The sequence below is a fragment of the Hibiscus syriacus genome, unplaced genomic scaffold, assembly GCF_006381635.1.
Source record: "Hibiscus syriacus cultivar Baekdansim isolate YM2019G1 unplaced genomic scaffold, ASM638163v2 tig00111311_pilon, whole genome shotgun sequence".
Lineage (NCBI taxonomy): Eukaryota > Viridiplantae > Streptophyta > Magnoliopsida > Malvales > Malvaceae > Hibiscus > Hibiscus syriacus.
Genome location: NW_024063054.1, coordinates 1,086,550 through 1,112,354, shown reverse-complemented (window position 1 = coordinate 1,112,354; position 25,805 = coordinate 1,086,550). Strand labels below are relative to the sequence as shown.

Here is a 25,805-nt window from a genome sequence, read left to right as displayed (position 1 = left end):
GTATTTTTAGCATTTTTTATTATTTATTTGAGATATGGTTATGGTATTGATCCAATAAGATATTTTATGGAGGTACTCGTGTTTCACCTGAGCGAGGATCAATTAGGTCTGGTATTATCCGTTCGTCAGATCCGCCCGATCCGCATACTATACAAATTACTCGTAGGTTTCCGTAAATTATTCAAATAAAGGTTAAGATTATTCATATTAGGATTCCAATATGGATTTCTCCTATTCGTAGGATCTAGCGCTACAGCAGAGCGTGATTGACAAACTCAGTAGTAGGCTTCCATATCTGATTTCTCATACTGTTACAGGTGTGTTTCTTAACGGTGTTACATTACTGTTTTAAAATATATATATATATATATATATCTGAATAATGTGTAATTGATATCTGATTTACTACATATTTCTGATATGATTTCTGGTTACGGTATTTTATACCGATTTTTTAATATTGCTTATCCGACATCTAAATTATTGTATATTACTGATTTGACTTCTGATTTCCGCCTTTATGTATATGATTTCCAAGCATGAAACATTTTCATGTTTTAAAGAATTAATCATGGTTTTCACTCGAATACATTCATGTTTATTTCTGTCATTAAAGGGTATTGTTAAGGAAGTATATCTGCATGTTCCTCGGCTTTGTGCTCAGGGCCTTACTAGTTGTGTAACAAACCGAAAAAATGGAAACAATTTTTTAATTAAGAAATTTGGTGAAACTTGAGGATTAAATTAAACGTTTTCAAAAATTTTAGCCTGTTTTAAAGTTGAAGGAAATTCAGGGACCAGGCCCTGAATTTACCCTTGGAGTGTCGACAGAATTATGTTATATACGTGAGTTTTCTGTTTTCAAAACAGAAAACAATTTCCAAATTCCTTCCTCTCACACCCTACTTCCAAACTCGATCCCGACGCCGTCCAGCCACCGATCATCGATTTGAAACCACCATCGTGTTCGTCTTCGACCGATGAACAATACTCGTAAACCAATTGAAGTGAAACACTATCAAACGCTGTGAATTTCGATTCAAAGTTTCGACGTTTGTTTAGCACCACTACCGGGAAAATCTTAAATTCATCGTCGATCGTTGTTCCGTTTTCGACACCTCCCACACCATCGTGTTCCTTGTGTCGTTTCGAGTCTTCCGGTGTCCTCCTTGTCTCATTCATCACCGGCATGAGAGGGAGGTGAAGTAGTCAAATTTTTTGACGTGTTGAAATCGAGCTCTCTATCGTTCAAAATTTTGAACTGAGCTTGGTAAGTGTCTCAAAATCACTTAAAATAATTTTTAGAAATTTTTCGGGTATTTTTAGGACACGGAGGCCGCCGCACGCACCGCCCCTGCGTGTAGGGGAGTTTGAAATGGGTTAGGAGCAGTTTGACCGGTCTGAACCGGTTCGACACGTTAACCCGACCCGTTAACCGTTGACTTTAACCAAAAAATTAAATTTTTGAAAAGTCATATGTTATGTTTTCCGATGTCCAGAGTCTGAATCCGAAGTTCGTTTTTTGAAATTTGAACCCGAAAGGCTCGAAATCGTCAGTCATACATGTTGACTTTGACTTTGACTTTGACTAAAAAGTCAAAATTTTTGAAAAGTCATATTTTATGTTTTTCGACGTCCTAGATCTGATTCCGAAGTCCGTTTTTCCAAATTCTAACTCGCAAACGAATTACTCATAGGTTTCCGTAAATTATTTAAATAAAGGTTAAGATTATTCATATTAGGATTCCAATATGGATTTTTCAGATTCGTAGGATCTAGCGCTGCAGCAGAGCGTGATCGACAAACTCAGTAATAGGCTTCCATATCTGATTTCTCAGACTGTTACAGGTGTGTTTCCTGACGGTGTTATATTACTATTTTATATATATATATATATATATATATATATATATATATATATATATATATATGAATATTGTGTAATTGATATCTGATTTATTGCATATTTCTAAAATGATTTATGGTTACGGTATTTTATACCAATTTTTGAATACTGATTATCCGACATCTGAATTATCGTATATTACTGATTTGACTTCTGATTTCCGCATTTCTATATATGATTTCCAAGCATGAAACATTTTCATGTTTTGAAGAATTAATTATGGTTTTCACTTGAATACATTCATGTTCATTTCTGTCATTGGGGGTATTGTTGAATGAAGTATATCTGCAGGTTCCTCGGCTTTGTGCTCAGGGTTTTACTGGTTGTGTGGGTTGGGTGTATGGTTCTGGGGAACCTACACAAACAAATTGTGAAATGATGGGGGTAGTGTTCATGTTTTCAAAACATGTTGCATAAACCGATTTTATTGAAATATTTTATTAGTATGTTTTTATACACTGTATGGTGCACACTTGGCTTTTTAGCTCATTTTGTAAATTTTACCCTTTTCAGATCACAACAGACCGTAAACTAGCAGATTTGGCATCAGGGGAGATCAACTACTTTTACTTTTGTATGACCGTATATCTCTATGTGTTTTCAGTTGTATTTGGTGACATATATTTTGCTATCATTTTGGATATATTCGTATTACCGATATTTTGTTCTGCAAATGTTTTATACGGTTTTATGTGGTATTTTGATAAATATGTGTTTTATATGGTTTTCTAAAATGTGTGTTCATAAACGTTGTTTTAAATATCAAAAGGAATTTCTGAATGTGATACGTAATCACCTAGACACAAGCATAACGTCCAGGCCGGGTCTAGGGGGTTACGTGTAACTTTCAACGACTCAAATTATTTTTTAATTCTAATATACGTTGCTTAGTGAAAAAAGACTTTCATTAAAATGAAATGTTGCCGACATTATATCATAAGCTGTGATCCTTGGACGATGCATCCATCAACCTATATTAAAATTAATTTATTTAGCAACTACTCTCTTCATTAAATAGTATTTCATAAAAGTAGTTGAAATACCTCAAATTCTAGGTAGTGACCAAAATGCAAATTTTGAAAACTTTGTGACCAAAGTATAAATTTGGAAAAGTTTATAGACCAAAATATAATTTTTAAAAGTTATATATTTTGTCCCAAAAATAAATAGTTTGTCTTGAAATAAATGATTTTGTGTGAATCAGAATTTTGATTTGGGATTTATATTAAAACCTATAAAGAAGTAAAATCCCATTGGAAATCGAATAATTGAATCAAACCGGAATTTCACAAAAATTTGTAGGATGATAGATAAAGGTTTGAAATATTATTTCCATAATTTAGAACAATGAAATTTAGCATGGATCAGTGGAATTGAAATTAATTTTCCCTATTTACCCAAAATTGGGAAAATTAAGTGACTAAATTGTAATTTTCAAAAATTGCTTGGGAAAAAGAGGAAATTCAATTTTTTATTCATATTCAACTTTTAAATTGGAAGATATTGCAATGTCATGGTATAAATTATCAAATTTCATTAATGCCAAAATGGTAAACTAGTTTAAATGGATTTTAAATTCATTTAATTTTATAAAGCCATATGTATTATGGAAATGATACTTTGAGCACGAAAATCCCTTCCTAATCCTCTCAACTCTTCATATTTCACCCCTTTATATATTCTTAACTCTTATACACCTATTTAAACTAATTAATACCCATTCAATATCTCTTAAACTTCAAAATCCATTCCTCCACATAGAATTTAAGAATCTCACTCAAATTCCCACATGTTCTAAATTTAATTCTAACACTTTGTATGTCTTGATTAAGTCGATGACAAGTCAAATTCAACCTCCGATTCCAAATATGAACTCTATTTCAAAATTCCATTCAAGAACTCCTAATCTTTAATTCTTCCTAGACCCTTCATCTTGTTGTTTTAAAACAAATTAAGCTTTCCTTAAGCTTAATTAGCATTTAAGGAGCAAAACCAAACTTAAATTTCAGCAAACAATTAGCTCATAAGAAATCTCACCTTTGTTTTGACCTCTTCACATGTGGAGAAAGAAGAGAATAAGAGAACTCTGGAACATTGTGTTTTGCTTCCTTCTCTTCCACGTGTAGCTAATATATATATCCCTTCTTTAATTATTTCCTTGCAAATGACCATTCTATTCTTCAATTCCATCTTCCTTGCAATTTAACCCTATACCAAATTACAATACTATTCAATTATTTTGCTTTAATTACCAAATTCTGAAGTTTTACAATCTAGTCACTAACTCGATATTGAGGTTGTTACATCCTATGATAGGCAGAGAGTCAACTGAGGACCCTAAAATGAAAACCCTAGTTCCTATTTTCTTCACGTGGGTTGTATTGGGCTTTTGATTTGGGCCTTTGTAACAATTGTTTTTTTTGGTCATTTTTTATTTATTTTAATAATATTATTATTATTAGTTAATAATAATAATAGTAATAATAATAATAACAATAATTTTTAATAGTTATATCAATCGAAAAATTGTGACTACACTAAGAATTCAAAAAGACATCTTTTCTAACCCTAGCATGTAAGTATCTAAACCCATCAGCTTTAGAATTAGTTGCATCTTTACCCATCACAATACATGTAGACACTCATTTTCGTCTGGAGTTTCTTTTAATATAGTATAGTTTTTTATTTTGTTTTGAAACATACAGCTTTTAAAAATCGGTTTTTTGAAAATATATATAATATATAGTTTTTGAAAATATTTTGAAAATATATATATAATATATAGTTTTTGAAAATATTTTGAAAATATATATATAATATATAGTTTCTGAAAATATTTTGAAAATATATATAATATATAGATTTTGAAAACATTTTGAATATATATATATAATATAGTTTTTGAATTCTTTTGAAAAAATATATATAAAATATAGTTTTGAAAACATTTTTAAAATATATATATAATATATAGTTTTAAAATATTTTTGAAAATATATTTTTGAGAAATATTTTTGAAAATATATATAATATATTATTATTATTATTTATATATATTTTTAACATTTTTTATTTTTTAAATATTTTATTTTATTTATTTATTTTATTTTATTTTGGTCCAGGTCTAAGATCAGGGTCTAAAAACAAGGCTCAACCGGGTAGCCTGACCCAGCAGACCCGGTTCAGCCCAAAGGAAATTATGGTTTCATCTTAATCAGTGACCCCGCACATATGGTGCGTGGAAGCCACGCGCGAAGCGTGGAGATCGGAATTCAACAACTGAACACCCAGGACTAACCCATCGGAAGTCAACAACTGAACGCCCAGGACTAACCCATCACGGGGTTTTCGATCAACCCACAATCGCATGAACGATCGAACAACCCGATAATAACGTGAACAGGCCGTTGAGGGCGGAAACATCGAACACCGATGGTAGGGTATAAATACCCCACCAAATCTATCAAACGGGGACAATTGGAGAGCAACCAAACATAACGGAAACAACGAAAAAATGAAGCGTATAACAAGCAACAACAACAAGCCAACAAAGAAAATAAGGCAAGCAAAGTAAAACTTTCGGAAGTAAAAATCACAGAAATATATTCGGTATCGGAATCACACGGAAGGAAGCACGGTGGGGAAAGCCAAAGATTGTCGGAAAAGCGAAGAGTCTCGCCGGAAAGGTAAAAAAAACCGAACGTTTCTTTGTAGATCTATGCCGATTTTGTGCTTTGTTGAATAATCGGGCTATGGGATGGTGTTTAGGAGGTCAGGTGAGCGGCAGCCGGAGTGGTGGATCAGACGGTAGGTGGTCATCGGAAGGTGGTCGGCCACTTGGTCGGATGGGGCATGGGTTGAGAGTGTTTTGAGAGGTTTTTTTGTTTTTTTTTTTTTGTGAATGGGTAAAATGATTTTTTTTTTGTTTTAGAGCTATTTATAGTCGAGGGACCTTTGTGAAAATAGGAGATAATTAAATTATTTTCACAATCTCTGCATATTTGATGTGTAATTCATTTTGGTCACATGTTGTAAATTTACCCTTGAATCTTGAATTGTTTCGATTTAATCCATGTTCATATTTTTTATATTTATGCAATTAAGCCCTCTAACTTCCTATTTTCTTCCTGCAGCCCATAATCAATGTCAATTAAGCCTTCGATGTTTAGTTTCCTTTCAATTTAATCCTTTAATTCGAATTTTCTTTTAATTTTTTTCTCCACTTTTTATTTTTAGTTCATTTTCATTATTATTTTATTAGCCTTTTTAATAAATTTTATTATTATTTTTTGACATCCTTTTTATTTGTTTTATTTCATTTTATCATTTAACATTAATTCAGTTTTTTTAGGGATAATTTCAATCGGTCAAAGGTAAGCAATTCGAATTGAATCCTTAAATTTTGATTTTAATTTTCGCAATTAAGACAACCGATAAATTAAATGGTATCGAAAGGGCAGTTCAAGGTTGATAATCCTTCCTTAACTGCAACTGACTCCCGAATCCGACATATTTCTGGTAAAACGCAGACCAGGTAAGATGGTGTTCGGTCAGTCTAAATATTTTTAAAATGATAAGTGACGACTCTAATCTATTTATTCAAGTCGAAGCCCAGTTCCGGTCCCACCCGAAAGACGGCTGCGACAACACAAATACAATGTTGTATCTAATAGCAAAATTCCATACTTCATAGATGTTATTATGAGGATCGAATCAAACCAAACACAACCCGGTGCAAATGTTTTGTAGGATAATGATAATTAATGATCTTAAAAATTATAATAACGCTAATATTTTTACGTGAAAATCATTGATTGGAAAATTCACTAACAAAAGTGGTGAAATTTTATTAATGTAAAAAAATAAGAATAATACAAGATGATTGTAACTTTCAACGACTCAAATTATTTTTTTAATTCTAATATACGTTGCTTAGTGAAAGAAGACTTTCATTAAAATGAAATGTTGCCGACATTAGGTCATAAGTTTTGATCCTTGGACGATGCATTCCATCAACCTTTATTAAAATTGATTTATTTATAACCTACTCTTTCATTAAATAGTATTGCATAAAAGTAGTTAAAATACCCCAAATTCTGGGTAGTGACCAAAATGCATGTTTTGTGACCAAAGTATAAATTTGGAAAAGTTTAGGGACCAAAAATATAATTCTTAAAAGTTATATATTTTGTCTCATAAATAAATAGTTTGTCTCGAAATAAATGTTTTTGTGCGAATCAGTATTTTGATTTAGGATTTGTATTAAAAGCTATAAAGCAGTAAAATCCCATAAGAAATCGAATAATTGGATTGAACCGGAATTTCACAAAAATTTGAAGGATTCTATATAAAGTTTGGAAATATTATTTCCATAATTCAGAACAATGAAATTTAGCATGGATCAGTGGAATTGAAATTAATTTTCCCTATTTACTAGAAATTGGGAAAATTAAGTGACTAAATTGAAATTTCAAAAAATAGCTTGGGCAAAAGAGGAATTTCAAAAACAATTATTCATCTTCAACTTTGTAATATTAAATTGGAAGATGTTGCAATGGCATGGTTGAAATTATCAAATTTCATTAATGACAAAATGGTAAAGTAGTTTAAATGAATTTTAAATTCATTTAATTTTATAAAGCCATATGTATTATAGAAAATTGGTAGAAAATTCAAGAAAATAAGCTCCTTCAACCTCCAATTGTCGTGACCTCCATTTAAGAGTAAGCAAGTTTTTATTTTTTTCATTTTTGAACCATTTTAATTGGTTTTTGGATTAAGATATTAGGTAGAGAAATAATCTACTTGAAATTCTCTATCATTTGGTATAATTAGTTCATGGAAAACATGCTTGGATGATGAAATTCATGATTAGGGTTCATGAATAACATGTTTGATTTTGAAGAATTAAAGCATGATTTTTATGTTATTAGTGTTGTACATTAAATTCCAAGAATTTGTGATGATTAAAATCAAATATAAATGCTTATAATCAATTTGGTCAGGTTAGGGTCTAGTAAATTGGTTGAATTTGGATTGAATTTGATGTAATGATGATTAAAATTGCATTAATTTGATCAATAGGAGGTTGAATTCATGCTTGAAATTGAATGAAAATCAAGTCCTAGTATACTAATTATATTCGGCCAAGGGGAGAAAAATAGGGGGAAATATTCAAAAATTTCCTATGATCTATATTTGATATTAGAACGATTCTACAAGTTTTAGAAGTTGATTTGGATCAATTTGGAACCTTGAGATAGAAAAAAGATCTATTTTTGCAAGTTTTGGGAATTGAGAGGCATTGATGCATAAATGTGTAAGTTGGAGTATTCAATGTTGAATTTTAATTATGGAATGCTGTAATTTTAAGTTAAATAAGTGATTTGGGATCAAATTAGAAATTTGGATAAATTTGGTGATGGAATTTGAATAGTTTCAAAAGTTGGGACTTAATTTTGAATTTTCAAATGTGATGGTATTATTTTAGTACGGAATTTCAATGCTGGAAATTTATATTAGTATTATGATTTTTAAGTTTAAATATTGGATTTGGGATCAGATTGCAAGTTTATTAAAATTTGTGGTTGAATTTGAAAAGTCTAAGCAAATAGAGGTTGAAATTGCAAGTTTTTGAATGTTAAAGTATTGAATTGACTTTATTATTAAGGTGTTGGAAATTTTAGTAACATATGTGAAATGATCATAATGGTGAAGGATCACTATGAATTAAATGGAAAGGTTGATATGAATTCTAAGAAGAATTCATAATTAGTAAATTGAATGCAAGTTGGTAAAAGTTGGAGGGTTGATGATGAAAATAAATATTTATAGAATCGAATGAGTATTTTGGGAAGTTTGAAATATGATGGAAATATGATTTAGCTTTATACCAATTTAGTATTGATTATATTTTATAGAATTTATTTTATCTAAATTAGATTGTATTAGTAGAATGCTAACATACCGTTTGAAATGGTATTATGTATGCTAACATACTCTTTGTATTTTATCATGCAAGGCTCTCCCTCCAACTATTGTCAAGGACTGTACCACAGATTGTGCAAACTCCATAATCAACACTTACAAACCCACTGGTATTTATCTACATTCCTATAAGCACATAAAAATATTTCTCTACATTTAGTTATGATAAAAAATCATGTTATATTGTGCATCAATTATCCTTCTTATTGGAGTTTTTTTTTTATGATACACATGCATCGTCGATTCCTGCTATAAGACTTGTAAGCATAACTGAAAGGATTTGAGCCTGCGGAGCATTGGATCTTCGCTGGGTGATTTGCAATCGATGTCAAAGATGAGCCCTTTGGTGTATCCTTAGTCGGTACCTTGGACCGTATCCTAACATGTAGGACATCTTTAAGGGGTTGTCTCCTAGCAGATAGTCCACCTGATAATAATACATTTATGAAAGTTGGTTATAAGTTTTAAAAAAATTAACTCAAAAATTAATAATGAACCCCAACAATGACCTGTTTCTTGGAAATGATTCGGAAACTTTTCGGGGTGCCCTGGTGCCACCGCAGTTAACAACTTGGTGGGCTGAAGTACTTGGCATAGGTGAGAAGCAGGAATGAGGTGGAGGTAACCTATTGCATGTTGCTGTCACTCATCTTAGACAAGAGCCCACCTGTGTAAAGAAAAGACATTAAAGAGGAAAAAAGATTGGCATTCTACATTTATTCGAGAAAGCTAGATGGGAAGAAGTAGGGACCTGGAGTGTATCGAGATGAAGAGAATGGGGCTCCTGGAATGATTGAGCAAATGAAATTATCTGCGTGTCCCTTGTAATCATGGTGAGATTTCAGTCCATGGACGAGGAATAGGATCGGAAAAGGACAAGAAATGGAACCTTGGAAAGAAGAATCCTTTCTCCAACATGTTTGTTATCCCATCCGTAACTGTTGTCGAACTCTGCAGCTCCAAGTATCTGCCCATTTACCTGAATGTAGCTTCGGTAGGCCGGGTTCTTTGTGGCTCGGTGTAGCCAAGAAGCCCCCCACAACAATTCATCCTAACATTAACCACAGAAATAAATTAGGCTGGCATACACTCGCATTACATTACCTCAAGCAAACAACCCTTAAAAGAACAAATCTTTAGTAACATTAACGCACCTGATATCCAGAATAAGAGCAATAGAACGGGAAGACATTCTTTTTCAATCCATTGCTATAGGGTCCTCTGCACTTATCAGCAAATTGAAACACATGTTACTCTAGGACAACGCCAATTTTCAGTTTTCAGAGGAAATTTAGAACAGAGCAGGGATCATTTCGCAAATGTTCTGTAAGAATATACGAGAACTTTTACCCTGATAGCCCTCCTAGCCAAAAGCTTGGAGTAAGTAGGGTCACTTCTTCTGAAGACCAAAGAGGCAGCTGCAAGAGCAGCAGCAGTTTCCCCGGCTACATCAGAACCGGGAGTTTTTTTGTCTACTTTGAAAACACTTCTCGGAGTGTCCATGTCTTCTGGTCTTTCCCAGCAAGAGTGGTCCTTGTTTGCATCACCAACCTACACAAAAACCCAGAGCCAACATTAGATCCTCTGTTATATGCAAAAAAAAAAGTAGAAAATTTGAGTTGGGATACCTGAACATAAATGGTGTCTGGATGTGCAGTAGCTTTGAGCAAGTAATCAGTAGCCCAACGGATGACTTGTTTAGCTTTTTGTAACTCTCCTTTCATCAGTCCACCAAACTCAATCACACTCCAGGAAAGCATGATGGTGGTGAATGCCATTGGGAACCCGAATTTCACATTATCTCCAGCATCATAGTATCCTCCCACCAAATCAACCTGCATTTTTCATGTTTCACACTCAATATCTCATGACAACCCAACTTGAAAGAAAAACCAATAAAAACATGCAAAAAACAGACTATTCAAAAAGAAAATGAGAGCATGGTTTTGCGTATTTACATGCATGGCAGCACCATCTGAGAGGCCAGAGTCTCTTCTCCAAGTAACCCTCTGGTTAGAGGGAAGCATCCGTGACCTCTGGCCTTCGAAAAATATGATAGATTTGGAAAATGCATCTCTATAGTTATGCTTGGCAACGCGATTGTGGTGGTATTTGCGAAAAGGGCTGCCATTACATTGAAGGAAAGAGCCATTGAAACAAGCAAGAAGAAGTATGAGAACCAAAGGAGAAAGAGAGAAACCCATTTCTTTCAGGCTGCCCCAACTCTCCAACCAACCAATCTGCTGTAAGCCGCAGAGCAGACTACTTCCCTTCGTTGTTTACATAGCAAAAGTTGCTGCTCCTTTCCCTTCCCGCTTGGCTACTGGCTACTGGCTACTGGCTACAACTTACTAGTTACCACGTCACTCTTTTTGCTCTTTTATTTATTTATTTTTTAACATGTTACCAGTTAGAACAGTAATTAGACTCACATTCGCAGCCTTAATATATGTATAAAAAAATGTACTATCGGTTTATTATTTAAATAATAAAATCTGTAAAAAAATTATCGAAAACATTATTATTTTTATTAATTTTATTATTATTGACGTTTTACCGATTTTGTTAACAAAATCGGTAAAGCGCTACCTTAGGTGCTTGGTATTGTCTCATAAATAGGGTTGTAATTGTAAACCAATAGAGTCGAGCTCGAATATTACGCAGTTGGACTCGATTTTAAAAGTTTAAAATTGAGTTTGAATTTTTTTCTAAAATTTGTGAACTTAATTTTATTAAATTCAACTCAAATTCAAAATAAATAAAAATTGAAGATATAATTGACTCAAAAGCTAACGAGCTTAAAATATTAAGTATGATTCAAAATAAAAAATTGAAGCTCTACTCAAACTCGAAAAAACTTAAACCCGAAATATTCTTTAACTTAGTTCGGTTAAAGCTCAATCTCGAACTCGAACCTAAACATTAAATACATGAAAGTCTTATATTGTATTTAAAACAACAATATATAAATATTAATAATTTAATTTTAAAAAATCTAAAATTTTAATATATTATTTTTCTTCGAGTTTCTCGCGAGTTTTTCTAGTTGAATTTCAAATAGCTCATTTCGGGTCGTTAGGAATTTTGATTCGAGTTCGAACTTGAATCAAATTCATTCAATTCAAATATTAATCAAACTTTGATTGAATCAATCTCAAATAACTCAAGATTTACCTATTACTCGTGAATTTTACTCCAATTTCCCCAAGGTTTTTCTGGATTAATTTATTGAACCATAGATACCCCTTTTGAATTCAATGTTCTTACGGGCATGCAAGCAGGCAAGGGGGCTTTGATAACAGAAAATTATAGTGGTCACATGGGAGTTTTGATTACATTGATTAAATGTTCTTGGAAATTTTCCCAATAGTGTTATGACATGTAAGTACTGCCAGGAACACTTTTTCCACAACCTACAACTGGCTAGTCTACACAGGATTTTCCAAGGAGAGAAAAATATTGTTTTCAAAGAATGGAAATCCATTCTCCATGTAAGAATAATATATTTAAAAAATATATAACAGTAAGAGTGTTGCACATGTCATTGTAGTATCATGTAGATTGCATTTTGATTTACTTTTACAATGAGTATACTTTTTCCATTTTTTTAAATATCTGATTGGAAAATAATTAATTTCATGAGATGAATTTAATTACATTATATGGTATTGGTTTAAAATATGATATGATATTTTTTATTGCAATATGATGTGATATTTTTAAGTGATATGAAATATTCATCCATTATGTTATTCTGTTATAGTTTAAAATGTTTAAATAGTGAATTAAACTTAGTTTAAAATATTCTATCAAAGTTAAGACATCTTAAACAGGATAAGTCAATTTGAAGTATGTGTGTCAATTCAGTGAGTTCATGCTACAACTCTCGAATATGAGCAACAAAGACGCTTTCTTCACTTTTATGGATGGTTTACAATGTTGGGCTAAGACTAAGCTACAACGAGGAGGTGTTAAGGAGTCCTCTAAATTCATAGCTATCATCGAGTCATTGATCAAGTTTATTAGGGACAAATCGATCAGAGCCAAATCTTGCATGCCCTAAAACGAAGAAAAACATGATGAAAAGCAATCAAGTGATGGCGAAGGAAGTTATTTGGATAGGAATGACGCTCAATATTAATTAAGTGGATCAAAATTGTCAATTCTGGAGAAGTCCCAACCATGCATGGGAGTGGTACGAATGGTCCAACAATAGATTGGTGAATGGAGAGGCCATGAAGATTTTAAAGTAACCCCTTTGGATGACTATGACTTTGTCCTCGATTTAATCTTCATTGACCATATTAATGCTCTTTATTATCTCTTGTATTGACTCTATTTATGTCTTGGGTGCTTGCAAATAATATATTGTGCCAGTCCATCAAGATGCGAAGAATGGATTAAAACACTGATCGTCATTAACTTTACCAAAGATATTTGGAGGAAGACAAACAAAGCTACATGATAATATAGGGCAAGGCAAGCCATTCAAAGGCGTTGGAAGCAAGCCAAATCCCCAATGGAGATATGTGATAACTCAAACCGAGTTAGTTCTTAAAAACGACGAGGACATCGTTGAATTTAGTGGAAGACAATATCATAAGATGTGAATCAAGGTCTGATATCCATTCAAAAATAGGCGTCCGAGGAGTTTTAAGCGATGCATTAAAATAAAAAAGTCATCCAAAGCTGAATTATACTTGTTATCATCCCAAAAAAAACACATTCAAGAGACTCAGTTCATCAAGTAAATAGAAACAAAGTCGGATTAAGATTCAAGAATAAAACATAGGCATTGATCTGTATTAGGACTTACCTTGTGGTTAGATTTTTTAATCATGACCAATGGAGTAAATGGAGTCGACGTTGGATTACATGATTATTTTTACAAGCAAATAAGATAAATAATAGCATTTCACTCAAATATCTTTTGTCGTCCTTTGATCTTAAACCTTCTCAAATACTATTTTCACTTATTCAACTTGTTATATCATTTTTAAGCCAAGGAAACAAATTTTTCATCCAAATTAAATGTTGATTTAGGCACACAACTCATGTTTCCGTGCCTAGGACCGCACGTTTTACTAGTTTGAACCCTGGCCGTATGACACAAGAATGTGCTCGTGTACGAAGTTTGTCTCACGTTTTAATACCATGTCACTAGGCTAATTAAGACGCCAGAGGAAAGAAGAGCATTTTTCGACTTGATACCCTTGTTAGTAGAGTACCGTTTTAGCTTTCCAACAATGTATTATACGCACAAAATTAAGTTTAGAGTTGAAGACATGATAAAATCACTAAAACATATTTACGTTAGAATTTATATACAAGTCCAAACTGCAAAATTATGTCAAAATTTAACTTTAAGCTCCTTTTATTTCCAATCTTCCACCTATTCCAAAAAAAAGTTAAATAATAGCCAAAATTCAATAATTAAACATTCAAATCAATAAGACTCAACCATCACTGAATAAATAAAAACAATGCAACCAATCGTAAGATATAATTTTAGTTAAATTGGACATCATAGACAATAGACACTGAACCATAAACATAAAAGAAAAAAATATATGAGATCAAATGTTCAAGATTGAAAATTTATGTCGGAGAAAGATGGTGGATGGAAACGTGGGTTGAAAAAAAAATCCTCTGGCAAATCGATCTTTTGAGTTCAACGAGTTAGTCACAAAAGGATGGATAGATGCCCATGCAGAAGAAAATTTTGTACATTGTAATCATACCCTTGAATCTATAATTCAAGATAAGGCCAAAGAACTCGTATCTCCAATGCACATGGGGAATTCGGATCACCTCCACCCACCAAATAATTTCACAAATTTGTAAATGTCAGGTCATGCAATCTTGTTCCTCCCATCTTTGTTAGAGTGCTCTAATTTCATCTTTCTTTGGAGCGTCATGTAAATCATGAGGAATTATTGATGGAAGGCTAAACTTTTACAATTAGATAAAGTGTCAATCGTGGATATCATATACTATCCCAAAATGAGTTTCTCCATGTGGGAGGGGATTTGATCTACTTTTGTGATTGAACTTTCTTTTTGCGTGAGTATTCCATATGCGATACAGCATAATTTAGGTGGGGGAATTCCCTTAATTTGCTGCCAATCAGAAGAGGATTGAGACTAGACTTGTGGGTAGGTCTTAATTTTCTGAATTATGTAAAAGGAGTGGCAGAAGAGGAGGACCCATGTCATGTTGCTGAGCACAATGGTCAGTATGTTTTTGATGCAAATGAACGAAAAGTCGAAAAGAGAAAATAATTAAAGATAATAAAACGAAAAAGCAGCCATCCAGCCATCTTAGTTTTATTATTGAAACAGAACTAAACTGTTCATAGTTAGTATATTAACCTGCATAAATAATTTCTCAAAGGTTATTATATTTTGGTAAACTACAGAACTATTATTTTTGTTCCGTTTTTATACTCAAATTTTATTTTTTTTCAAAATCATACTTAATGTATAGTTTAGTTTTCATTTTGATATTTTTTGTTAAATTGTAAACGGTGACGTTGACATGTTATCATAAGTTAATGTCATTTCATCATTGAAAAATAAAAAAAATATAATTTCAGCAGTTCTATTAACTCTTTAACGGCTGGTACTAAATTAAAACCTAAGCTAAATGTTAACAGTGATTTTTTAAAACAAAATAAATTTTGGATACCAAAACAGAATAAAAATATAGTTTAGGTACTAAACATGTAATTTATCATCATATTTTAGAGGTTTTTGAATATATTATAAAAAATCAATTCATAAAATATATGATTTTAATATTATTTTTAAAATATTGATAGGTTTCAAAATTCATGATTGATTGATTTTTTTTTATAATTCTCGTGTGAAAATAAGGTTTTATTTGTTTAAAAAGTTAGTAATTTGACAATAAGCGTTTATACTTTTAACATACGTGATGCTTGAATCCGGGACCTCAAAGAATAATAATAATCCTTTAATCATTGATTTAGTTTTAAATAACTCTCGACTTAATGATATATATTATACTTTTAATATAAGAATTTAAATTTGAGTTTAAAAATTTGTTTTAAGAAAGAAACAATCATAAACCTTAAATATAAACGGTAAAATAAATATAAAAAATAAAATTAATATATCCATTTAAATTTGACTATAAGCTAATGCAGTGAACTAAAAATACTGGCACGACGTTTTTTCTCTTTCTATCCCCTTCGATTCTAAATAAAAATTTTATTAAAAAAATAAGAATGTAAATAGAGTATTAGTAAACCAAAGGGAATGGGACACTGCATGTAGACTAACAGGAATTATTCTCAAACTTTCATCTATTAATCAACTAAAACTTCCACAAAACGATAGACACAATATTAACATCTATTTATATTTGATATAGTATATTATTTTATATATTATACTTTAATATATTTTTAAGAAAATAAATGATATATTATATTTTAATTGAAGTAAAATTATATATCTTCATGTAATCCTGTTAATATTAATATTACTGGCGTTACATTGACATGATTCTTTAATAATCGAAGAGCCTCCTCAAAATGAAATCGAGGCACAAAAGGATCGAGATTACGACGTTGAAATTTTCAACTTCATCTACTTAAATTTTATTTAAATTTACTTATTACTAAAATCCCACATGTTTAAGTTCTATTTAAAATTGTCTTCATCTTTCTTTTCTAAATATAATTTATTTTATAAATAGATTCATATAAACATTATTAAAAATTTCAATTAAATAATTTCAAAAATAAAATATACAAAAACCATAGGTGGAAGTAAAGATAAGCACAATCAAGTAATATAACAATAGAACAGGACAGCACAATGAGAGAGGTAAATACATTATTTAACAAATATTTAAATTAACAATCGGTTTAATTACAACTCAAACACAATATATTTTAGATAACTACTAGAAATGAAATTTGGATCAAACATTGGGAGAGGTAAATACATTATTTAACTAATATTTTAATTGAAAATGACTTAAAGTACGTAATATTATGCCAGAAAATGATCTAACTATATCCGAAACTACTAACATTTATCAAAATGAAAGAAAATAATTCGACAATAAATTAATAAGATGACAACCAAATAGAGAGATAAAGATAAATTCAACAATATAAAGGATTTTTTTAAAAGTAAAATTAAAATTTGATATAATAAGAAACAAAAACAATCATAAAATGTGATACAATTGGGTATTATCTTTTTACCACGGTTAAATGCTCTCACTTATATTATGAATAGATGGATTTTCTAAGTCGAGGTGATCGAGACTTGGAACTTTTGATTTTTCAAAAAAAAAAAAACAAATAAACCTTAATTTTAATAGAAAAGCAATTTGACAAGACATCAATATGCAGGGTGGCCTCACTTGATCAAACCAACATAGAATACGATTACTAACAAAAAGAAAAGAGGCGCCTAAATTTAGCACTCCGGCACTTTCAACTCAAACCAAGAGCGAATGGAATGGCAGTAGAGTTTAACCACTCACTGCCCTGTATAAATGGCTCAACAGTAAACTGAATTACCTCAGTGGAACTGTTGATAACCCTATAACCAGGCCAAGTTACTCTTGCACTCGTATTCGACCCTGGCCCTCGGTTCAAATACTCCCCATAATACAGGGTACTCAAAGCATATGTCCCATTCCATTCTAACCATCCAGCAGGATCCACCGAGTCATCGATGTACGAACGCACAATAACCGTCCTCGAATACTCTTTCCAAGGACGCCCCAAATACGTCTTGAACGACGATTTTACCGGGATCAAGTCCGTGGCAGCAGCAATCTTGCAGTTCAAAATTGAAATCCCGGTGTTCTGGTTAGGGTCTTCTCTTCCTTGAGCGGTAAAAATGTTCTTTTGGTTCGGATTCGGTTTACGAGCATATAAGTTGCAGCTTTGGAAAACAGCAGCCGCGTTCCCGAATATGAAGTCAACGGTCCCGTATACGTCGCATTCGCGATAGAATTGCCTGAGGGAATGTACGTAGAGAGTGTCTTGGTAGGCAACGAAACTGCATTTATAGAATGCCGAGAGGTCTGACCCGCTCCTTAATGCCACTGCTTGGTGTTTGCTCGGTCCTGCCGAGTTCTCAAACGTTATCCCCTTGGCTATGAATCCGCCCCCCACCACAGCTGAAACAAATTAAAAGAAAAACACAATACTCTGCTTTAATTAGTTGGAGAACTTTCTTAATGATTAGGAAGATCAATGAAATCAATGAAAAGGTACCCACAAAGCATGCGAGCAACTGTAGAGAGAGTTGAATTTTTTTGTAAAGTTGTTTCTTATTATAAATGATTAGCAATAATTAGGTGTTCTGAATAAAAGAAAGGAAAAGACAAAAACCTTTCTACCCGACAAATTCAGTAATTAACGCGCTTTCGTTAACCCTAGATGCACGGGCATCAGGGCATGCCTGTTCTAATCGTATGCTACCGACACACCTTAAAATGGATAAAACAATTTCATCCCACGGCCGTAATCCTAACTCATTGATAATATAGACATAGTTGCTTAAACTCGGAACCTATAAGAATAATAATGCATATGCTTTACACAAATTCAAAATCTATTAAGAAAAATAACTCTCTTTCACTACTAAAACCGCTTAATGAATTAGGAGAATGTGGTCCGTCGTTGAAACAATGGGGTTGCTTTTATCATAGCATGCATATTGCCCAGTGTCTACTTTATTCTATTCAAATTATTCGAAATTGCTCGCGAGGATCTATCAATATCATCTACGTATATGACCAGAAGGAAGAGAACAAACAGAAAAAGGAACAAAAAGATCATGCGGGGACACGTCAGCAAGACTTTCGTTTCTGATTGATAAAGAAATCAATGGAGATACACTCCTGCACATGGTGAATACATCCAATATGGATCAAAATAGAAAGTTGTTTGAGAATTTTTAAACTCACCAACGGTGGCAGAACGGAACGTCGTAGAGCCATCAACCACATTTCTACTGGCCTTCACCACTGTCTTCCCGATCCCGTCTCCCACAAACATCAGCATTTTCTTTTTCCTTACAACTTCTACATTCTCAAAATAAGTCCCTGCTTTTATATGTATCACAAACCTGTTTCAACAACTAAGCAGCCTTTATCAATGTTCTCAAACTAGTTAACATCTAATGGAAAAATGTAGCATGAATTTGTCAACTAATTTACCTCGTCTCACTGTTATTTGGAGCAGCGGCAACAGCCTCACTAATCGTAGTGAAGTTTCCAGTGCCGTCCTTGGCAACTACCAGGTCGAACTTGGTTTCATTAACTAAAGCCTGTACGAGTCTCCAATCTCTCCTGGATAACCATGAAGGGAACCCGTTTTTCAAGCGTCCGTGCTGAGGAAAAGCCTCCGATTTGGATTTGTTGACACCAGGGACTTTGTTGAGCATGACGAGAGAGTTGCTGACGTGGTGGCTGATCTTGTGAAGACCGTTTTTTATAATGTCCCTAGCATTTCCTCTGCTGCGAGAGAACCCATCAAGACACGTGTACTGGTTCGTGATTGCCGCGCTTAGCAATGTCTGCAAGTCGTGGTAGTTCTTGGAGACTGCTAGTTTCTTGGGGGAAAGATCAACTAGGGCAACTCTCAGCTCCTCCAGGGTGTCGTCAAAGAGCTCAAGACAATCTTTAATGGCCGCCTCTGCCAATGCGTTGTAAAATTTGAGTTTCTTTTCGATGGTGGAGCAGTTTGAAGAGGAGAGTCTAACCTCGTATATGGTTTGGTTCAGAGTTGCTTGGATGAGCTCGGGCAATGATTTGGAGGTGAGATCTGGGAGTGAGGAAATGGTGGAGACACAAAGGTCGGGGTATAAGGTTCCTTCACACGCTGAGTGAGCAATTTGGAGGTGGTTGTGGACATGAAAATGCTGGATTTGTGTGGCGTTGGCAGACGAAATGAAGACCAAGGCAAGTGCTGAAATGGGTAAAAGGAGAAGCAAGGTCGTGTACCTTGCACTAGGATTATACATGCTCGATGCTAGTTTTTTTATGTTGGAAATCGAAGAGAAATAGAGACGAGAGGATGGGAAAGGAAAGAGCTTAGGTACCGACAAATGCACAAAGGCGAGTTGCTACTTGCTAGGTATCTACTACTCTATTAAATAAGGTCGGTGATTGACGTTGAGTAGATCGATGTTTGTACTTGGACCTCACGGGGTCTGCCTCGGAGGGAGCTTTTTCAAAAGGTTTGCTCGGGCGTACAGTATACCATTCTAATGCCGAAGTTAGCTGGTTAAATGTTAAATAACTTTACAAAACTAATAGCTTCAGGTGAGTCTTTGTCGTGAACATGCAAATGTGAAATTGTGACCCATAACCATAATCAAGGAAGTCAAATATTAACACGATGTTCATTGCATATTGCACCTCTAGTGGTTGACTATATCTCTCTCTTAATAAGCTATCTCTCCTCACCTAATTTTGTCTGGACCAATAAATGGACATAAAAATTTAAATCAGCCTAAAGACTAAAATTGGGCTTAAGCCGATTTTCTCTTAAATCCAAACTTGGGCTCAAAACCAAATCTAAACAAAAGTCCGAGCTCGAAAATTAACTCACTTTTCCTAGTCAAATCAAACTCACTTAAAGTTTATAAAAGGATAAATTACACCAATGATCATTAATGTTAGGGTAAGTATTCATTTTTACCATTGATGTTTCAAAAGTTACAAATCGCTCACTAACGTTATCGATTAATTACAAACATGTCACTCAATGATAACAGAAGGTAATAGGCATGACGAAAAATATAATTAGATCGTTATTTACTGAGTTGGATCGTTGACCACTACAATTAGACTATTTTGATCATCTCTTCTTCTTCTTTAACCCAACCCCTCTTCTCCCTCAACCCAACCAAATTGGTTATGAGTGATAGATTCTCTTCTTTTCTTCTTTTTCTTTATTTTTCTTCTCCAAAACTTCCCAAACAAACAAATTTACAATTAACCCAAACAGTATCTTAAAAATTAATAGCATGCATGATGAAAAAGGTCATAAAGTGATAGCATCTCTAGCGTCCACGGAACTCGCCGATCTCAAATCAGTTTCACCCACCAACTCATCATCATTGTCGTCAACAACAACAACAACAAACTCACATCCCTATTTACACTCAAACCCATCACCACTCATATCACATATATTATGAAGAACACTACAAGCTCTAACAACACCACCCAAATCCTGCAACTTTAAATCACTCCTTCATCTGCAAACAATACCATCTCCTTTTTATTCTCATCAATGCTTCTTTACCAACTCTCTGGATCTCACTAATCTTCTTGTTAAACACGTGTTGCATCCATGTTAACCGTATTTGATTGCAAGGGACCAAAACTCACTTCATCAATGGGTACCCTTAGCTCCCCGCGATCCAAAGTTCATTAAAAAATCCACTCGTTGCTTAACGGTGACGTCTTTATCATCATCGACGACAGAGTTCAACTTGAAGTAAATGAACTCGAACGTTGACTTGCTCATCCTAAATGTCTTCTTGAATTCACCTTCCGGATAATCGGGTCTGTTACACTCATCCCACCATAACAGCTGATCCGATCCGGATTTGATTTCCGTCCCGATAAAGGAATCCTCCATGGAGGTTGAAGAGGGAGATGATGGTTTGTTGTATGAGAAAGTGGAATTGAATGAGTTGAATCTGAAAAAGAAAACGAAAGTGTTGAAGTGTCTGGAGAAGACATTCGGATTTCTTGTGAACTAATCAATTATGGCAGTTAAGGGAATTTGAGGCTCGGTATGAGCAACGTGAGGCATATAGAGTGTGTGAAAGGAAAAAAAAAGGAGAGTGTTCGATTGGAGATTGAGAAAGAATGGGAAAGAATGGGAAAGAAAGTAGGAAGAAAGAAAAAAGGGAGGGAAGAAAGAGAGAAAGCTAGGGAGAAGCTGGGAAGGCAGAGAATTAATGAGTGAGAAGTTATGGAGAAGAAGAGTGAAGAGAAAGAAATAAGAAGAAAAGAAGGGAATTTGTGATTGATGCTTACTTGGGTTTCCAAGCAGACTGTGTGGCTTGGAATACAATCACCAATTTGGTTAGGTTAAGGAAGAAGATGGGGTTGGGTTGAAGAAGAAGAGCCAATCAAAATGGTTCAGTTGTAACTGTCAATGATCCAACTCAGCAGATAGCGGTCTACCTATGTTTTTCGTCATGCCTATTAATATATGTTAACGTTGAGTGATCAATTTGTAACTAACACATAATATTAGTGACCGATTTGACCTTTTAAAACATAAGTGGTGAAAAAGAACACTTACCCTAACACTAGTGACCATTGACCTAGTTTACCCTTTATAAAATCACTCTCTCACTCTCCTAAATCGCTCAACCTCCAACTAACATTAAAATGAGTTTTATTTCCTTTGATGGTAATTTGACAATACTAGTTTAGAGATATATTATTTGTCTTCTCAAAAGAACATATTTTTATCGTTTAAATTGAGAAAGTTTCGAACCTTAAAAATGATAAATCTTTATATTTGATTTTATGAGTTCTAAAGAGGTACAAAAAATATATAAATCGATAAAATGATAGAGGATGATGAGATGGGTTCGTCGGTATCTAGATTTGTTATAGAAAACACTAGATAATAGTAATTTTTGATGGAAAATGAAAATGGGTGGAAAAAAATATTAATTTTGATAAAGAATATTATGAGGTGAAATAAAAAAAAATATTTATTAAACTTCAGGTCAACACCAAAATGTTACTAAAGCATAAACCAACTTATCTCATTTTTAAAGGAATTATTATTATTCCTAGAAGTCATAAGTTCGAGCACCAGTAACTGCAGCACTGTGATTGAGCGTTCATTATCAAATGGTGAAGAGTATTTAGAACAAATAATACTTAGTAATTACCTTAACTCAATAAAAAATTGTTATAAAAATTTATTGTGAATGATTTGTTGAACAAGTGACAAAAAATAAAGGATAAAGTACAACAAAAAATGCTCAAATGATCATTTTATTCACTAATCTTTTAAAAGTTATAAGACGATCATTAAATTTATCAATTTTTTAATAAATTATCATTAAATTTTAGCAAACTATTATAAAATGATCTATATTTTTATAGAATTTTTACAAGTGTTCACTAAATTTATCAAAATTTTACACTTTTTATAGCATCATAGTGATTATTTTATAACATTTATATAATAATCTTGTGATAATGAACATTTAAATATTCTTGCAAACGATATGATTGAATTAAGAATCTCTAGATATAGCAATCATTCCATTAACTATTATGATTGTTTGATTCGTAAAATTAAAATTAAGGACAAATTAGATGCACAAATTAAAATTTAATGAGTACAAAAGAAGGTTTTACTTTTACACAGTTTAAAAACATAGCAAGAGATTGAAAATTCGAAGGGGAGCCAAATTTTTCTGAAAGTGGGGCGGAAATGCAGATGAGAATAATAAAAGCCAGCTCGTGGTACAGGTACGCAAGCCAAGCGTCACGCTCTTGCTTTCACGTGATAAAGCCATTCGAATTGATGAAGTGTTGTCATATGAATTTCTTGATAAAGGGAGGGGAAAGGGCCAACAAGGGGCCATTGCAATCATTCACTAGCATGTTTGGTTTGTACATTTCAAAGCTAAATCATGATATTGCCTAGCTACCCACATACCATTATCATAAGGTACACCCAAAAGCTGAGCACTTTTTTCCGAGAATTCTAATAAGGGATGGATGTTAAAAAACTGTAAATTTATGGGAAACAAAAAGGGATCATTAGATTAGAGAAGAGATTAATAAATTAGATCTGAGCCGTTAAACAAAATAAAAGGGAAAAAAAGTTGAAACAAGAAAAAACAAATAGTAACCCACGTTAACAACACTTAGAAATTTAATTTAATATGTTAATGGGAAAAAATTTTGTGTACCCATTATTTATAAGAAAATAATATTAAATTTTGGATTATCATTCTTATATTTTTATATCCGCCACTGGTGCATCAGAAAAAGAAAAAATAAAGAAAATTTTCCAATGAAAATATTGTTAGAGTAAAATCTATAATTATGGGCATATATTTATAATCTATATTGTTATCATAAAATATGACATAAATTAAGTGATCAATTATGTTATAAAGTCATAAGATATTAGAAGTGTCATGAAAATAAAAATAAAAATATTATTAAAGTTGTATTATGATTCGATGAGGTGTAGAGTTATAAGTGTATATAATAATTGATTCTTAAATCAACTATATAAAGGGGTTATGGTTCTCAAGAAATAGACAATCTAGTATTTCTTTTATCCAATCAAATATACTTAAGTGAACTCTATCATCTTGGAAGATCTTTTAACTTATCAATTACGCTTCCGCATCTAATATTTTTATTCTTGATGATTTGACATGATTAAATCCCTGAAAATAACAAAATATTGATTTAATACGTTAAAACCAACTAACTTGACCCACCACGCAAGATAACCACGTTGACGGGATATTTAACTCTCCTCTTTAAAGACTCTCAATCCCTAAAAATTCTTCCTTATCTTCCGGATGACAGAGACTGGACAGCAGGCCGTGAACTCTCTCCAAATGGTGGGAATTGGGGCATTGAAAGTCTTTGGAATAATGCAAGAAACTCATGTCGAGCCCAACTCTTATACAATTATTTCAATCCTTGCTGCATGCGAAGATGAAACTTATTTAATTATTGGGAGGAGAGGACAATTCATGCTTTTGTGATAAAGCAAGGGATAGAAATTAATGTACCCTGGAACTCTGCATTAACTGCTATGTATATCAACAGTGGCGATTAAGCTATGGCTAGGGATCTTTTTTGATAGCTCTCCCTATAGAAATTTAATCTCGAGGAATGCTTTGGTTACCACCAAGAAAAAAATGACCTAGCTCATGTTACCTTTTTAATCTTGAGCAGCATGATTTCATGAGTGGATCCCAACACAGTTACCATAATAACTATCCTCTCATCATACATCTTTCTCATTTGCCTCAAGGTCAATGTCTGCATGCTTATATTATACGACGGGAATCTTATTTAGGTCACAGTTTCTCTTCAGCATGTTTTTATAACAATGTATGTAAAGTGTGGAAGCATAAGAAATGCTAAAAAACCTCAAAAGCTTACCAAGGAGAAATATTATCTCATGGAATAAATAATTACACCACATATTGCTGTCTGCAATTAAATTTGGGCATGATTGCATTGCGACAGTGTATCGTATGGCTACCAATCAACTGCTTTATGATGAGCTTAATCGGACAGGCTTGTTAGTGTAGATGTCCGCTGGAGGAGGGGGAAAATTAATTATTCAACATTTCCCCACATCTTAATTAGCTTCGTGAATATACTTAATAATATAAATATGGGGGATGGAGCCAAGCCCATATCTAGAGAAGGTGATACATACAATGCAACCCCGCAATTAACAATGCAGTCGAATTGTGATCTGTAAGTTTTGTCTCGTTGACCTACGCAACAGAACCAATATTTTAAAGTCTTGGAACGCCTTGCTTGCTTCTCAATGTTCCCATTTCTTGAATTGCACTGCACTAGCCATATTATGGAGTTCGGACCCAGGGTTTCAAATCGCGGTCGAGATCGCGTTTTCGGTTATTTCGAATTTACCGTGATTACGGCCGTCGCGGGCGCTATTGCGGCCGTCACAGGTAACTCAGACAGCGGCGAAACCGCTATATCACGGCCAAAATCGCGGTCGCGAACCGTTTTTTAAAACCCTGTTCGGACCATATACCTGATATATTTATAAATTATTTTCAGGCTCCCATAAGTAAGCAGCCTCTGCATGTGTGTTGGGGAATAAACAACTAAATATACATGTTTCATTTAGCTGATATAA

At 33.2% G+C, this 25,805-nt stretch overlaps 1 protein-coding gene and 1 pseudogene across 1 annotated transcript; both read right to left on the bottom strand.

Moving 5' to 3' along the window:
- Positions 1 to 9,096: 9,096 nt before the first annotated feature.
- LOC120158422 lies at positions 9,097 to 11,179 on the bottom strand (annotated as a pseudogene).
- A 6,089-nt stretch (positions 11,180 to 17,268) lies between these two features.
- On the bottom strand, positions 17,269 to 20,010 carry LOC120158292 (pectinesterase-like). Its single transcript, XM_039169166.1, has 3 exons — positions 19,106 to 20,010; positions 18,854 to 19,014; positions 17,269 to 18,061 (listed from the first exon to the last, which is right to left on the bottom strand). Exons 1-3 carry the CDS (start codon positions 19,909 to 19,911, stop codon positions 17,367 to 17,369), a joined length of 1,662 nt encoding a protein of 553 aa, XP_039025097.1. The 5' UTR covers positions 19,912 to 20,010; the 3' UTR covers positions 17,269 to 17,366.
- Positions 20,011 to 25,805: the final 5,795 nt, after the last annotated feature.